Here is a 17991-nt window from a genome sequence, read left to right on the forward strand (position 1 = left end):
TTGACTGCACTCCCCAGTTGATAACATAAGAGAAGCAAAACCCATTATAAACATGTACAGTCAACTGAAACAAATTTCCACATTAGCCACGTCCAAAAAAAAGTCTGTCTTGTTCTACATTCTGGGTCCTTTACCTCTCAGTCAGGAAGTAATAACTACACAGAAACAGCAGCTTCTCTAAGTATTGTGTGTGTGTGTGTGTGTGTGTGCGCGCGCGCATCTTCCTGTATCTGAATTTCAAGTAAAAATAGCTCCTGTTCTTTGAATCTTTTTTTCTATTTTTTTTTTCCTTCGGAAAGCACTCAGGTTATCACAAAAAAGGAAAATCTTTTGCTCTCTAATCAAAGTGTCAAAGGAACACTTGACCACTCTCTAGGGGCACATAAAGGTTAACTTATAGTACATGAGGTGATACCAACTAATAAATACTGGGAATGGAGTCCAAATTAAATGGGCCTCTACACAACAACAAAAACTTTTCAGTAATTATATATTATAATATAGGCATTAGTCATAGGAGACTAACAAATATCTTGAAAAGGGAATATGTTTAAGGAAAGAGATGACCATTCCTAGAAGATTTGAATTAGACATGCCTCTCTTTGCTGTGCTTCTCATTTAATTAAAAAGACTGAAAATTAATTAATTAAACAAACAAACAAACATTGGCAATGTTGAGAATTTTGGTACCAAAATCAAAGAAGATATCAACTGGTCAGCAATGTAGCCATATAAATCAGATCATTAAAATTAAAATTTCCTCTTAAAATCAAGCACTGTCCATTTTCATTTCCTATTTTATTCCTGATATGTTCACTTTTTGAATGGCTGCATCTTGTGGGTGACTCCTGAGCATGGAGGTCTATTAAATAATTAATGTGTGATTATCTACCTCCCCTCTGCCCCCCATTGATAAAAAGATCAATAATCTTGACAAAGAATTAGAGAAATAGATAAGAATGGATCCAATTTCTTAACTACTATATGCAGGCATAGGAGTAAAGATGCAAACCTCGATTAAGACCTTGGGTTATAGATTTTTAGGAGGGAAAGGAAAAAGTTTTGTGTTACTCAACTGACCATCACTGCTGGATGATTAGCTGTTTCGGCAAATTCCAAGGGAATTTCACATCAGCAGGACAGAAGAAAGAAGAAGACAGAATAATTTCACACAAATTGAAAAGTTGACCTTAGTGAGAATTAGAAAAGAATGGCATACTTATTTGACGGTTTTCTAAAGTAAAACTGTTATGTCATTAATGCAGATGAGAGGTAACAAGACCCTTTATCTTGAAAAGGAAAACCATAAACATTAAAAGTTTAGGTTTGATTACAAAAAACAAGATACCATACATGAGGAATTTACTAGAATGTGTGCCATGTTTCTACATTTACTGAAAGGAGGAGATGAGGAGGAAAAAGAGGTACAGAGGGAGTGAGAGAAAGAGAGAGAGAGGGAGCAAGACCAAGACCAGACAGAGACAAAGAGACATAGACAGACAGAAAAAAAGATACAGTGCAGAGATGGAGAGGAACAGAGAAAGAGATAGAGAAAGGGAGAATAAGGAATTGAAAAATAAGAAATGAAGTAAAAGCAACCCTTCAGAAAGTACCATATATCCAGAAGATGCCCAATAAACATTTGTTGCTAATGCTGAAAGTGGGATTAGAAATGATATTTAAGGGGGTGGGGGTGGGAAGGGAAGAAGGGAGAGAATTTGGAACTCGAACTTTTAAAAACAAATGTTAAAAATTGTTTTTACATATAACTGGGGAAAAATACTAAATTAAAAAAAAATGATGTTTAATAATTTAAAGGATAGAACCCAAGACTAGATCAGCACCTTTGGCTAAGCAGGTAGTTCCTATTCTTCAGCACAAGCTGCAATGTGTTTGTAAGTCATTTGACTGATTCTCAAAACATACTTTTCCATAAAAATGATTTAATGGTGGTTAGCACTCGAGGGACAACATACAAAAGCCTATTTTACTCATCATTTGTGTAGAAGCAACTTGTCATAAGGAATAGAGTAATCTTAAGTTATTCATAAGTTAATTGCTCTTAAGTCAGGGACTGTCTGCACTATGAAATAAACCCAATCTACCCCAAGAGGCTAGGAAAGAACTCCCAACAGGAAGATGGACTCCAGCAGACAGATGGCTTCAAACAGCAACATGTGTAAAGAGTGTGACAAAGGGAGTATTACCAGCTGGTGGGTAAGTTTCCTCATTTTCAGGGTTATCATAGAGTAATACATAGTAATACAAACAAACACATACACTCTAGTAAGCAATGGAGTACAAAGATAACAAATACTGAACTGGAAACTTCAAAGGGAATGGCCACTATTTACCTTGGCTATATTCAATTTACATACATATATGCACATACATATATGCACACAAAGAGTGCTTTTTCTTCCAAAGAGAATCAATTTCATTCCTACATGAAATGAAAGGAAATGTACCTTCGGAAATCAGCAACCAGCTTGACATCAGCTATGACAATCTTGTGCTCGATAATCATGTGCTTCAGAAGTTTGTCTTGTTCAGCCACGGGAAAACGTTCCTCACAGAAGATACAAGGCACAGATGGGGAACCTTCTAAAGTGGTGATGCCACCTGGACTTTCTGGCAGGGAGAGAGGCTCCAAGATACAATCCCTACTGTCTGGGGGAGAAAAAAAGAAGAAAAGCTGAACATAACTCTTAGGATTGATGATTTTTTCACCTCACGAATTAAAACAACCCTAAAGATAAGTTGATCTGGCAATAAAAGGGGATGGGGAAGACTAAGTGAATGAGAGAGGGGACTTTTTTATTATATAGAGCTCTCTTAACTGAAAGGAGGGGCACAGTGCATGGCTGGCTTAAACCTCCTGGGCTATGCTTGTTGGTTTGAGTGGGGGAAGCCCATTTGCTTGGGCAGCTGTCCAAGGTTTCTTCTGGGCAGGGGGCCAATGGCAGCAATCCCAGGGGCGAACCTGGAGGGGGAAGGCTGCTTATTGCTGAGTTTAGGGTTGTGAGGCCCAATTGTGACCCAGGGATGAGAGTCATGAAGGCAAGGGAAGGAAACTCAATATTCTGGGGATGCAGATGCTAGGCAGGTTCCTTTAAGCTGCTTCCTCCTGCACCTGCAGTTCACTTCCTGATTGCACTTACTTGCCATGCAACAAACAGGGGAAAGCCCTTGTACTGAGCTGGGGTTCCTGTACATGCCAAATACACCACCCAGCTGACAGGTTTCTATGTTGATTTATGCCTATCTGTTGCTTGCTGAATTATCATGCGTCATCATTATAAGATGTGCACTGTATGTAGTGGAGGGAGATTTTTCCGTCTTGCTTGAGACATAGCGTCTCCAGCTACTGTCTATTTGAGAGATGAGGGAGACTAGCTGAGAGCAGAGGACACCAAACTGTAAACCAGGAAAAAAGGCTTTGTGTGGGGACAGACAGCAGGTACTCCTAAATAGCAGTGCCTATCAGTGCTAGGCTGGAAGTCCAGGTCTGCTACCCTTGTGCTGACTAGAGAGTATTTAGTAACCAGGCAACCAGAAGGAAATGTTTGACATCTTAGGGAGTGAAAAGTACCTACATACCCTGGAGGCAAAACAGTGTTTCCATAGACAATAGGCTCTGGAATTGGATTAATCTTACTTTCCCTCTCTTTCAGCCTCCACCAGGAATGAATAGTTTACTAATAACTTGTCCAACAGCATATAGTCAGAGATTATCCTCTGGCAAACATTCTGTTGAAAAGATAGATGCTAGTCCATTTTGGAGAGAGAGAAATAACAATTTTAATAATGTGAAGTGATTCCCACTATTCTGATTAATGATGAGCTAGAAATGGGATGTGAATAACAGCTAGCATTTATATAGAGCTTTAACGTTTGTAAAGCACTTTACAAATATTAACTCATTTTATCTTCATAACGACCCTGGGAGGTATATGTTCTAATTATCTCCATTTTGCATACGAAGAAAGTGAGACATGCAGAGGTTAAGGGACTTGTCTAGGGTCACATATCTAGTACATGTCTGAGGTACGATCAGAACCAAAGTCTTCCTGACTCCAGGTCTAGTGCTCCATCCACCTAGCTGCCATGAATTTGCAGCTCCCGCAGTGGTGGAAATTCCTATGTAGCTCTTATGGTACCTTTTCCCCTTTGATGATGAATCCAGAATCTCCTCTTCATCATACTGTGTGGGATGCCACTCAAATTAAAAAGCACAGAGGTATCCAAGGAGAAACAGAAAGTTAATTTATTATTATTATTTCAAATCTCGAGATTCGGGTGTCCCTCCACCAGTATGATCTGATGAGGGGAGACAAATACACAGAAGCAGAAAGCCAGGTTAAATAGTCCTAATGGGTAAATTCCCCCTCCCACCAGCTGTCCGTCACTCAGATCACAATCTCAAACACAAAACTCTATCAGAGAACAAGGAAACAGTATACATCTCTATATTTCTTAGTTTGTTTGAGATAATGTCAAAGAAGCAATTAAAAATGTGCAGTCAAGCTAGACATTGTACTGTGGAGCCAGGCCACCATGACAGAAAGATAGTTTACAAATGTATTGGGAGGTCTGAGAGACTGAACAGACAATGAGAATAGATAATGAAGGGAACTGGAAGGCATCTGAGTAAGGTCCTTTCAAAGGGAGATAAGGGGAGTAGATAAGGAACATGAAAGTTTAAGGGTTTTCTGGGACAAATGGGAGCCAGATTCTTTTAGGGTGAGGGGCAAAGGTGCATCTGAATAAGATTAAAAGGTAGGCTGAGGCTTAACAACTAGACACATTTTAACTACTGATATATGGTACTAAAAAAAGAACTTACAGAAATCTATACTTAACCCTATCCTACCTCCTGAACTTATTACCAGATTTAGGATAGTCTTATCCCAAACTTTAATTACACTGAGAAGTCTTCACTGGGACATCCCATTCAATACTCACAGAAAGTCTCTTCATTCTGTTTAGGTTCATAGAGCTAACCAGAAAAGAGTTCACTTTGATTGGTCTTCATAGCAATCCTAGGCAACTAGCAAGATCCCTGCTGAGTTCCCTATGACTCTTTTGGGCCCTCTCTGACTTCCTGGTACAGTAGGATAAAGAATTTCCATTTCAATTCAATTCAGTAAACATTTATCAAACACTTACTACATGCCAGTCCTCCTGACTTTTGTCTTGCCACTGGACTTCAATGACTCTGAAAGAGAGAGTGAGGCTGACAACTTTGTGCAACTCTGCTTCACAAATCCAATTTACAGACAAGTCAAGACATCCCCTGTGACATCATTGGCAGTCTTTGAAAACAATGTGTCAGACACAGTTATGTGGTGGTCTGTGTACAATCTAATATAAATACCATGTAAAACCCTTTTAAGAATTTTTTCCTCCCTTTATCATGAGTCTTGCTGTAAGCTAAGTCTTTATGTGTTTCTGTTTTCCTCTCTTCAAACAGAAGTCCTGGTTCCCTGCTCTCTATAGATCATAGTTTAGCTAGCCACTTTGCAAAAAGTAAAGCTCATAATCAACTTTTCCTATACCATCTATATTAGGTTGTTCTGCCCTCTGAAATAGATAACTTTTGTTTTTTAAAGAGAACCCAGCCCCTTTGCACCTATAATTCTTTAAAGATACTATATTTTTTTAATGGGTAGTTTAAGGGATTTTCAAGGATGATTTTGAACAGAAACATGGTATGGTGGATAGAGCCAGTCCTAGGGGCTCAAATCTTGCCTCTGGCACATATGGTCTGAGAGACCAAGAATAAGTCACTTAAATTCTCAGTGCCCCAGGCAATTCTCCAAGATTAAATTGGATAATAATTATATGCATTGGTAGATGAGAGTTTCCTGACTGGGAGTACCCTATAACAATGAAATTGCAGGTCTGAACTACAAAATTCTGACCAAACAGATTTTTTTGCTCTCCCCCCCCCCATTTCTGCCTGCACATGACCCTTCATAGATTATAACCATTTCAAAGGCAGGAACTATGTCTCATTTACTTACTTGCTTCTTCAGCATATTCTCCCTCCAACAATTCACTGCACATAGTAGGTACTTTAAAAAGTACAGTAAATGTGAATGAATGGATGATATTTTTCTATAGAATTAAGGATGGATCATAGACCTGTTATTTAGTCTACAGCCTGACAATGAGACTTCTTTGGCAACAGAATTATGTGTCTTAGAACCGTGAAAGAGCTATGCTATGTGCCAGTTGATTTATTCAGTAAGGTCTTTCTCAGTAAGGTTTTGGCTTCTTTCAAGCAGATGTCTGTATTAGTGAAGTCAAGGCCACATAAATCACCTCTTCATCTTTAATTCTGGCAGCCCATTTGGCATAGGAATAGAATAGTTACCAAAATGCCCAGGTTCCAGGCATAAAGAATTTGGGTCCTCCAAGCAAACGTAAGTAAATTAGTCAGGGCCATACCATCTTCAAAGTTCCCTTTTGGCTCCAAACCTACTTCACATCCGTCACTGTAAATGAATAGTGCCAAAGTACCTGCTCTGGTCCTCATGTTGTAGGGCTGTCTTCTCTGCTGAAAGGCATGGTTAACTAATGCTAACAAAAGGGAAAATGACTTTACTAAGAAAAGCAGCTTGGTATAGTGGAAAGAGCACAGGATTCTGAATCAAGGGGCCTGGTTTCAAATGCTGCTCTGACATTTATTAGTCATGTGACTTTACATGCATATCTTAACCTCTCTAGGCCTCAGTTTCCTCAGCTATAAAATGAAGAGGCTGGACTGGATGATCTTTGAAAGTCCTGTCTAGGTCTACATCCTATAATTATAAAAATTTCCAAATAAAAGGAGTGTTTTCCCTTATCACCAGGCAACCAACATATTAATTTACCCTGGAAGGGACAAATTCCTTAGGCAAGAAATGTTTATCCAGGAAACCTCATATTAATATTCATGATCCTAGCATCTATCAAAATGCCTATCCTTGCATGTATGATTCCAGAATTTACCTATACAGCAGCCATGGTAAAAAATTTAAAAAAATAAAATAAAAGCTTGTTATTAGTGCAGGTAGAAGGCAACGATTCCTCTTGTTGCAAAGCTCTTTCCTTTGAGGACCCGCTCTAATCTAGGTGAGAGAAAAATGTGACTAATAATAGTGAGCTGGCAAAATCATTTCCTGAGCCATGTCTCAAAAGACTAGAGGCCACATATAATAACCATAAATAATGTGCATTTATATAAAGTGTTTACAGTTGTTTCTTTATATCCACCCTATAAGGCAGGTAGAATGATGACATACTATTCCCCTTTTGGCCTTTGCAACACATGCAACATTTTCCAAAATCAGAAAAATTTTTCTTAGTTTCCTTCCCCCTGCCCCCCATTGGTGGTACAGAATCAATCATTCACTTAGAGCCTAGAAGGGCTAAGAAAAGCACCTCTACCAGAAAATGTGTAATGCTCTGATTTTAATGCTCTTCTGTCATCTCCATAAAACAGTTTTGTTACAAAAGAAAGAATATGACCCTATAAAGATAGAGGAAGGAAGGAAGGAAGGTTGTTTTCGGGAGGAAGATTCACAGAATGATAGTTTTAGAGATGGAAGGAATCTTAGAAATTATCTAGTCCAACGCCTTCAGTTTATAGATAAGAAAACTGAGGTCCCTTGTTCAGGGTCACAGAGGAAAAGACCACAAGGCAGGGCTATAATTTGAACAAGTACTAATTCTCCTGGATTAATAATTGGTTACCTTCTAAAAAGAACTGCAGAACGAATATTAGAATGTTGCAGAACCTTAAAGTCAGTCAGTAAGCATTTATTAAGCACCTACTATGTGCCAGGCCCTGTGTTGAGCTGGAAATACAATAAAAGGCAAAAGACAGCTGCTGCCTTTGAGAAACTCACAAGAGCTAGAAGGAGTATTATAGATCATCCTGATCATCATTTTACAGATGAGAAAACTGAGGCACTGAGAAATGACTTGCTTTTATTTAGTCATGACCAATCTCCCCTAGCCACAAATTGTCCTTATAAAACACTTTTCAAAAAAAAATTCACCTATATTCTTATGGTACTCTTCTGGTATTCCTATTATTTTGTATTTGTGAATGTGTTATATCTCCCCTGCCCCCATGCCTTGCATAATAAATAAACAAATGGATGGATGGATGGATAAATAAAAGAAAAGGCTTTTATTAAGCACTTATAACAGCTCAGAAGTGTGCTAAGTGCTGGGGAGTCCAAATACAGAATGAAGACAGTCCCTCATGTTCCCAGGGACCTCACTTTCTAATGGGACAGAGGATACATGTAAAGGAATGGTGGCCAGGGAAGAGCAGAAAGGTTACCAGACTGGTGAGTAGATCCACAGGGGATCAGACTGACACCACATATCCAGTAGCAATGGCAGAAATGATTCGATTATGGTTCAAAGATCCAGAACTATGGGGGGAAGTTGGGAAGAAATGAGTAGGCAGTAAGGCCACTGTTGAGAGGGAGGAAGAAGATGAAATCAAGTAAAATGTGCTGGCTGAGGCTGTCCTACAACACAGAGGAAGTCACTAGTCAAAACAAGGCTCCCTTCTCCTCCCCCCCATCCCTAAAGTGAAAATTCCTTTAGGGCATGGTGTCTGGTGTGGATAATAAGGGGGAACAGGAGGGGGCCAGAGAGAAGGAATGAAGTGCTCTACATATAGTTCTGTACCTGTTTGTTGTTTAGTCATTTTCAGTTGTGTCCCGACTTTTTGTGACCCCATCTGTGGTTTTCTTGGCAAAGATAATGGAGTGGTTTGCCATTTCCTTCACCAGCTCATTTTACAGATGAGGAAATGGAGGCAAAAAGAAAGTGTCTGAGGCCAGATTTGAACTCAGGAAAATGAGTCTTCTTGACTCCAGGTCTACCCACTGCACCACCTAGCTGCCCAGTTCTGTATACACATAAGTTGGTGCAAAATAAAAGTCTGCTGAATTGAACAATCTCAGGCATAAATTCAGGAGTGCTTTTGTAATAGTTTTGTAAGTCAGTGGTCCAAGTCCCCTTCTCTAGTAGTACAGGCCCCTCATTCCCTCTCACTTGGATTACTGCAAGAGTTTTCCAATTGGTGTTCCTGTTTACTTTCCATCTACTCTGCATATATCTTGTCTATAACTTGTATATGCATAGTTGTGTAGATGTTGTATCCCTCATTAGAATGCGAGTTTTCTGAGGTCAGCGGCCTTGGTTTTTCCTTTCTTCGTATCCCCAGTGCTTAGCACAGTACCCAGGTGGATAGTAGGTGCCATTTAATAAATGCTTGTTGCCTGTCAATAATACTAGTTTCTATTTTGTGCAATTCATATAATAAGCTTGTTGACTTGTAGACTGTCCACATCACCATTCTCTTTTACGTAATTCATATATTTCTATTTATATTTTTTCAATTATCAAGCATTTCCTTTTTTTCCTTCCCACTTCCCCCAAAGAAAAAAATCCTTGCAACAAACCTGGAAGTCAAGCCTTTCTTAGCTTCAGTTTTCTTATTTGTAGAAAGGGGATAATAAAAGTACCTACCACAAAGGATCAAATGAGATGACATGTGAAGTGCTCAGTAAACCTTACAAATGCTATTATTACACAAATACTATTATTATTATTTTTATTTTCATAGCAAAACAATTTCCCACATTATTAGCCATGTCCAAAAGTGTGTGACTCATTCTGCAGATTTAGCCTGTCATATCTCTGTCAGGAGGTGAGTAGCATTCTTCATCTCGAGATTTTTGGGATCATCATTGGTCAGTACACTGATCAGAATTCTTAAGTATTTCACAAAATTGTTTGATTTTACAGTATCGTTGTTACAGTACAAATTGTTTTCCTGATTCTGCTCACTTCACTATAGAGTAGTTCATCCAAGTCTTCCCAGGCTTCTCTAAAATTGTCCCCTTCAGACTTTCTTTTAGCACAAGAGCAGTCTTCCACCATCATTTGTTCCACCATTCCCCAATTGATGGGTACCTCGTTAGTTTCCAGTTCTTTGCCACCACAAAAAGAGCAGCTATAAAATACTTGTGTATGTATAGGACAGTTTTCCTCTTATTTTGATCTCTTTGGGCTACAGGCCTAGTAGTAGTATTGTGGGGTCAAAGGGTTTCATAACTTTTTTGGGCAGTTTTAAATTGCTTTTCTGAATAGCTGTACCAATGCACAGCTTTACCAATAATGCATCGATGGCCCTGTTTTCCTATAGGCCTACCCACATTTGTCATTTTCCTTCTTTGTCATATACTTTTTTTATTTTTTTGGAGGCAATTGAGGTTAAGTAACTTGCCCAGGGCCACACAGCTAGTAAGTGTCTAAGGCCAGATTTGGACTTAGGTTCTCCTGATTCCAGGGCCAGTCCTCTATTTACTAGCTGCCCCCCATATACTTTTTAATCACTAAAACAAAATGCCTGTTTGAGCTATAAGAGGCAATAAGGTGGAGTAGAAAGAGTACCCACCTCACCTAGTCAGAAGACCTAGTTTCAAATCTCAGTTTTGCTACCTGTATAACCTTGTGTTGATCACATCACCCCTTCTAGGTGTAGGGAACCTGTAGCTTTGAGGCCACATGTGACCCTTTAGGTCCTTAAGTGTACCCCTTTGACTGAATCCAAACTTCGATTTGTTCTGTGAATTTTGGATTCAGTCAAAGGGCTGCACTTGAGGACTTAGAGGGCCATATGTGGCCTCAAGACCATAGGCTCCCCACTCCTGTGACCTTCAGTTCCCTCATCTCTAAAACAAGGACAAGAATAGTTACACTGTTTCAAAGTATTCGTAGGATTTAATAATTGCTATTTATATGATAATAGCCAGCATTTATAAAGGTTTGCAAAGCACTTTATTAACATTATCTCATTTTACCTTCACAATACTCTGGGAGGTAGACGCCATTATTATCCCCATTTTACACAGGAAAATGGAGACAGACAAAGGTTAAGTGACTTGTTCACGCAGCTATTAAATGTATAAGATGGGATTTGAATTCATGTCTTCCTGGCCCCTGGTCCTGAGCTCAGGTGGTAGATTTAGAGATAGAAGTTTCGTAGAAAAAAAAATTAAAACAAATACTGTACTCTATTGAGGCCCCAGTGTGCCATAAACAATTTAATTTATCCTTAAATCTATATCCAGGACGTTTCTAGCATAGAGACAGAGATGTCCAAACTGGCACAACCCCTTCATGGCTTTCCTCCCTGCCCCAAGATTTCTAGTAACATTTATAGTAATGGTGAAAAAAAAGCCATTTTAAAATATAGTTTAAGTTAACATTCCAGAATCAAGTCGTCAAAGTCACTATCTTTTTCCTCCTGGACCTCCTAGAGGAATCCCTGGGGTCCCTCTTAGAGATCTATAACAAGAATCTAAATTAAATAATAGGAAACTGTGAGAATATGTTTAGTTCAGTAAAGGAAGACACTTTCCCTGGGGTGGACCAAAGTCTAATCCCTTCAGGGAATAAAGACAGATTACCTTTTAACCCATTCACCTAATGAAAGGTCTTTTTGTTCTCAACCTATCACCTACCAATCCAAGGGACTTTCCCCAGGAGTCTGGAAAGGGCTTTAGAGAAAAATATTATTTCTTAATGTTTTCAGTCTTACTACAAGTGAAGTTTTAAATACACTTCCGCGGAATCAAACCGAAATCTTTTTGTCCCAACCGTTCATTTTAATAGTGAGGAAGTTGAGAGAGGCCCAGAAAGGCCAGAACGGCATTTAGGCGGCTCAGCAGAGAGAGTGCCGGGCCTGGTGGCAGGAAGATTCATCTCTGAGTTCAAATTTGACCTCAGACACTTACTAGCTGTGTGACCCTGGTCAATTCCCTTAACCCTGTTTGTCTCAATTTCTCATCTGTAAAATGAGCTGGAGAGAAAATGGCACTCCAGTATCTTTGCCAAAAAAACCCTAAATGGGGTCACAAAGAGTTGGACACAACTGAAAAACAGAAAGACCAAAAGCACATAGCTAGTTCTATTTAGTCCAGGACTTTGGCCTAGCTTACCTGACTGCCTGCTCAAAGGTTAATAATGTTATTAATGATGCTAATAAAATTATTCTTAATAATGTTAACTTAACATTAATAATGTTAATAATGTTATTCCTAATAACGGTAACTCCTCTTCAGTCACACTTGTTCTGACTTCTACAAAACATTTGCATTCTGTGCCTAAAGGGAAAATATGTTTTTCAGGTTTATTTCTGCACATTACAAACCAACCTGTTCTACCGTGATACCTACATATCATTAATAATGGTGAAGAAAAGTTCCTTACCTTAAAAATTCATGTTTAAGAACATCCCTCTAAAAATAACTTTCTAATGATGGGATTGATGGAAAAATTCTTTTCACTGTTTGTGACTAATGTCCTGACTTGGAAATTCCCAGTTACTGACATAGCCAATGGAATTAACCACCACTCAAGGGCTTGAGTTTATATCTTATTTTGTATCAAGAACATATAATCTGGGCCCTAGGTGAAGGCTGAATAGGAAGCTGCTTCCTTGGTGTGACAGGATGGGCAAGGCAAGTCCACTTGTTAGATGGCATCTCCCCAGGGTACCTGACATTCCCCAAAATAAAGATGCTCCAGTGAATAATGGCTTTGTTTTGAAAAGCTCCAGTTGAATTCAGGTGGGGTGGGTGGTCGGGGAGGAAGAGGAGAAATCATGATAATCAATTGTCTCCTCAAATGACCACTGCTCAGATTTGCCATCCCAATTTGCTAACAAACAGCAGGGCCTTTGGGGAATGGGGACGCAAAGCAAGGAAAGTTCTTTTGGAGGAGAGGAAAGTAAAGTTCTTCAGCATAGTGTGCTCAGACTATAGCAGGCACTCGATCTTGAGGCCACTGAGTAATGACCAGGGAATAGGGAAGTGCCAAAGATACCTTGCCAATCACCTCACCATTCTGCTTAAGGCTCATCCTGAGGGTATATATACTATACTGGAGACTTTCTGTATTTACGAGTGGGGGAGAAGAGTGTATTATGCTATAGAGGTGACCTAAGCTGGAAAAAAAAATCTGCTGATACTGTACGACTGAAGCCATAATGGAGCCTTACAGGCAAAGAAGGGCTTATTCTTGTTTGACCACAGGATGCTTCATCTTGCTTCCCAAATCTTTCCGTTTTTCAAAGCTTCGGATTGCATTAGGAAAAAGTGCCTCTACTAAGTACTTCTCTCTTTAATATCTTAAAGCTTCTGCTCATTTCAAACTAAGGAGGGCTGTAAACCTTTTCAACAGGGAGGGCATATGCTCAGGGAAGCTTCAGGCAGAAGCAGCAAATGAGGAGGAGGAGGAGGCTGGGCTAGTCTGGCAGAAGAAGGCAGCTAAATCACTCCCTTGAACAGAAGGACTGGGACTAAATTTTCTACAAATAGCTCTTTCCTATGAACCACCTTCATCCTAGGGGGGCTGTCTGCTTTCAGAGAGGGAGCACAGAACAGTGGAAAGAGCACTGATGCTGGAATTAAAGGACCAATGTTGATAGCTCACCTGTGATGTTTCCTATCTCTAAGACAATGGGCAAATTAAGAGTTCTGAGCCTGGGTTTCCTTATCTGTCAAAAAAAAAAAGGTTAGATGAGATGGTCTCCAAGGTGCCTTTTAGCTCGGATCCAGAAACTTAGGTTTTAGTAGTACTTCTTCCCAGTTTTTATTTAAAATCCTTGTCTATGAGCAGGTTGGATATTTTTACATAAGCCTTTTCCTGTCCTTTTACTTGGATAATTCTTAGTCACCTTAGCAGTTATTTCAAATAGGGAGAGTTTAGGTTTCAGGGTTTAGCACTGGATTGGGTGTCTCACCTCTGTCACTAACCACCTACGTAACCCTAAGTAAGTCACTTAATATTTTTAAATCTCAGTTTCCTTAGCTGTAAACTCAGGTGATTGGACTCTATCAACTTTAAGGGCCGATCTAGCTCTGATTTTTTTTTTTTGGCTAGGCAATGGTGTTAGGTGACTTGCCCAGGTTTACACAGCTAACAAGTGTTATGTGTCTGAGGCCAGACCTGAACTCAGGTCCTCCTGAATCCAGGGCTGGTGATCTATCTACTGCCCCACCTAGCTGCCCCTAGCTCTATGATTTTTGAGAGATCCAACAGATATAAATTGGAATTGCTACTGATTTCATAGGTGACCTGAGTAATCTAAGGCTTCAGGAGATTAATAGTAATCTAGGGAAGCGGAACTAGACATGTAACTTGGGCATGGTGACTAGGCTTTGCCCCAGAATGCACATTTTTTTTCTCTTTGGGAGAGGGAGGTAATGAGGAGGTATAAGGGAGCTAGGGAGAGGGTTGCCCTCCAATGCTTCCCTACCCCCCCCAAAAAAAAGGAAAGGAAGAAATGAAAGAAATAATAGTCACTGAAACCTTTTTGGGGGGGGTGAGGGGGAGGAGGCAATCAGGGTTAAGTGACTTTCCCAGGGTCACAGAGCTAGCATGTTTCTTCTCTATGCTCTATACTATACAGTTACCTCACTCCCAATCACTATTCTAAGTTTCCACCACAATGAAATCCCATTTTTGGTTTTCATTTAAAAAAAATTAATTCAAAATTTTTTTCCCACTTATATGTAAAAACAATTTTTAACATTTGTTTTTTAAAATTGAGTTCCAAATTCTCTCCCTTCCTCCCCCCCCCCATAGAAAAGGCAAGCAATTCAATATAGGTTATATTTGTAGTCATGCAAGACACATCCATGATAGTCATGTTGTAAAAGAAAACATTGACCAAAAAAACCTCAAGAGATAATGAAAGTAAAAAAAAAAAGTATGCTTCAATCTGTATTCAGACATCATCATGGATGGACAGCATTTTCCATCATAAGTCCTTCAGAGTTGTCTGGGGAAATCCCATTCTTAGAAACCACATTCCCTAAATGCCATACCCTTCTGTCCCTCTGTTGTTTGCCCTTTGTACCTAGAATTAGGAGGTCCTAAAATTGTTAATTGTACTGTAAGGGTGGGGCTGATGGGATCTGAACCTCTAAAAGGAAAAGACCATGTCTTTGGGATCTGGACCCCAAAAAAGAAAAGCCCCTGGACTTTCCCACATGGCCCAGTCCCTGGTGTACCCCTGAGGCATTGCTCATCTCAGTAATTCTTTCAACCGTTCTTTCATTGTGACACCCTCCCCCCCTTCATTTCCGATTACCTCTGACCTAGCCCAGCCCTAACAATGATCAGTTTCCTTCAGACCACTTCAGGCTATTTCCCACCTTTAATCCCATCTATACCCCTTCTAGGTTACCTCTGTTACCTCTGGTTACCCAGACTGTTGGCTACTCCTAGATCACATCTAGATCTTCCCACAGTATTTCTGTATAAAAGGTCCATCTTGCCTCCATTAAATTGCTCAGATTTTTAAAATCTGGCCTCCTTATATTGGTGTTACAATAAACCTTGCTACATGGACTGAAAGGAGGCTTGAGGGATTGAATTCTTTCAAGATGGGACCTGTACCCTTTTTTCATTTCAGGGTTCTTAGCACTCCTAGACCGCAACAGGACCTAGGCCAGAATCTGGAGCATGGCTATCCTTTCTGATCTGATTTCACCCAGGAGGGACTATTTTCTATATTATTCCACTTGCCTCAACTGACTTTGCCATGAATAAGGATTACTAAATAGGGCTCTCAAGAGAGAGCAGAACCTAATTTTTTAGCATATTTAAAACACCTGGGATGCTAGGTTTCTCTCCCTTTAAAAATGATAAAACTCCTTAATGCTAAAACTGAATCAGGTTTCTTTCTTAGTAGTGTTTAAGAAATGAGGGAAGAAGGAACTGATAAAGAAAGAGCATGAATAAAGAAACTGAACTGGCAAGTCAGCTTTATTTTATCTCCTCTAGATTTTCCATGCATCTGGGAAACTAGTGTTTCTCTTCAATTAGTTTATCCTATGAAATCAGGAGCTATCTTATGAAGGAGCAAAAAATTAATGATTTAGATAGATCTAGAAGGGCCACTAGAGGTCATCAACTCCAATCCCTTCATTTTATGGATGAGGAAACTAAGGCAAGTAATTTATCCAAGATCATATAAACAGTAAGTGGCAAAGCCAAGACCTAAGTCAGGTCTTGTATGTAGGCCCTTCAATTCCAAATTCATCATGTTCTTTCCACTCAATTACCCTGCTGTTGTTTAAGGTATGATAGTCTGTAAGCATTTTAAGGGAGAAAGACCTTAGGTAGAGAATCCAAAAGTGAGAAATATAAAACAGTAAGTCCTTTCTGTAAGTCCCCTTTTAATAAATGATAAATGTTTGGCTTGCTTGTGGACCAATGAGAACTCTTTTAAGAGGTTCTTTAAGAAGCTTATATAGTACTTCAATAAAGGTATATACAGTGAACCTGAAGTTTTTTGGTGTTTACAAAAACACAGTTAAAAACATAATTTTGAATTCCATTCTCTGGAGATATTTCATATTTCTTAATATTCCATGCCTGTGAGGGATTTGGAGTCAGAGAAAGGTTGAATAAGCACATTCAAAGTCTACTCCTATTTTTTTATTTTATTTAATTGACATTGGTAAAACATGCTTGTTTGAGCGCGCATGCACGCATACACACACACAAACATATACACACAGTCTATCACCCCTCATATCCTTTCCCCCTTCAAAAAAAAAATCAATGGGATGGGACAGAGATAGAGAGCTGAGAAAGACAACGATATATAGTTTTTAAATAAACTTTTTTATATCTGAGTAAGTAAAATTAAATATAAAATAAAATTAATCAGAGTATAGAAAAACATATGTAATAAAATGAAGAATACGAGGCCTCTTCAGTAAGACCCACAGTCACTCAAATAAGATTGGCCCAGTAAGCAACACAGGAAAACCCAACATGGATAAAGAATTTATATTTCCATTTTCTCTTAGTGCCATTTTGCTGATTTCTACTCTCGTGTTGGAGCCAAGTGTAGGAAAAAGCAAATGTGCAGGCTGAAGTGCAAAAGGAGAAATATGAGGCAGAGGTCCAAGGAGCTTGACTGTGGCCGACCACAGAGGTCACAAAAACAGAGAGACGGAATGTCTGATCTGTGCTTACTACTGGCTAAAGTCTCTGGAAGTGTCATGCTAACCAGAACTGTCCCAGCTTTCTGCCTCATTCAGAACTTTTTCTATTAAAATCCTCTCTGATAGGAATTTCTATCTTTTAATTCCTTCAGGAAGGTCCATTTGCCTGAAATCCCTTTGATTAATCTTGTGCCATAGACCCTCTTGATGTTTTAAATTGACTGGTTTCCTTGTAGCTAGGTGTAAGTAGCTCCTGTAAAATAAATCTTCATTTTTTTTTTGGTTGCACAAATGTATAATGCTCAGACTACGATTTGCAACTAAATGGGTAGCCTGTAAAATTAATCTATTATTACATAAAGCTTGGATAGACACAGCATATGGGAAAAGAGATATTCCAAAACTAAATAGGAGGATAAGTTGGGTTTTGGTTGGAAAATTGTTGTATTAGGGCTTTCAAGAATCCCTGATTATTTCCTTCCACAAAAGCCCATCTTTTCAATGAGGGGGTTGTGAACTTGGATGGGGAAAAATTACATCTTCATTTTTACTATACTCTGGAATTTAGCATTTCTCTAATTATGAATGTACGCAACAAACCACAATAGTAATTGTAGGACCTGTTACTTCGCTAACAATAGAAATTACAGATATTTTCATATAACACTACAATTGTTGACTATAGCTCAAAATATCATTGACAATCATTACTATTTTGAAAGTAGTTAATTAGTAACAGGTTTATTAATATAGTTAATAGATCTGCCATTAGAATTTTGTGATCACAGTCTTTCCATTTAGAAACTACAGATTATAACTGAATTCCTTTGTAATTCTACATATTTTACTTTATGCATTTAAAGACATGACTCTGAGAAGTACATGTAGGCATCACTAGACTGCTAACAAGTTCCATGACAAAAAAGGATTAAGAACCCCTATTTTAAAT

The 17991-nt window shown here is 39.0% G+C and overlaps 1 protein-coding gene across 2 annotated transcripts in view; it reads right to left on the reverse strand.

Moving 5' to 3' along the window:
- ZNF277 (zinc finger protein 277) overlaps positions 1–17991 on the reverse strand; it is a 170992-nt gene that overhangs the window by 80103 nt on the left and 72898 nt on the right. For both annotated transcript variants that reach the window (XM_020984642.2, XM_020984644.2), the window contains exon 2: positions 2469–2670. In XM_020984642.2, the coding sequence (XP_020840301.1) occupies positions 2469–2670 (202 nt within the window). The remainder of the gene's footprint in view (positions 1–2468; positions 2671–17991) is intronic.

The sequence above is a fragment of the Phascolarctos cinereus genome, unplaced genomic scaffold (assembly GCF_003287225.1).
Source record: "Phascolarctos cinereus isolate Bilbo 61053 unplaced genomic scaffold, phaCin_HiC Scaffold_1;HRSCAF=81, whole genome shotgun sequence".
NCBI lineage: Eukaryota > Metazoa > Chordata > Mammalia > Diprotodontia > Phascolarctidae > Phascolarctos > Phascolarctos cinereus.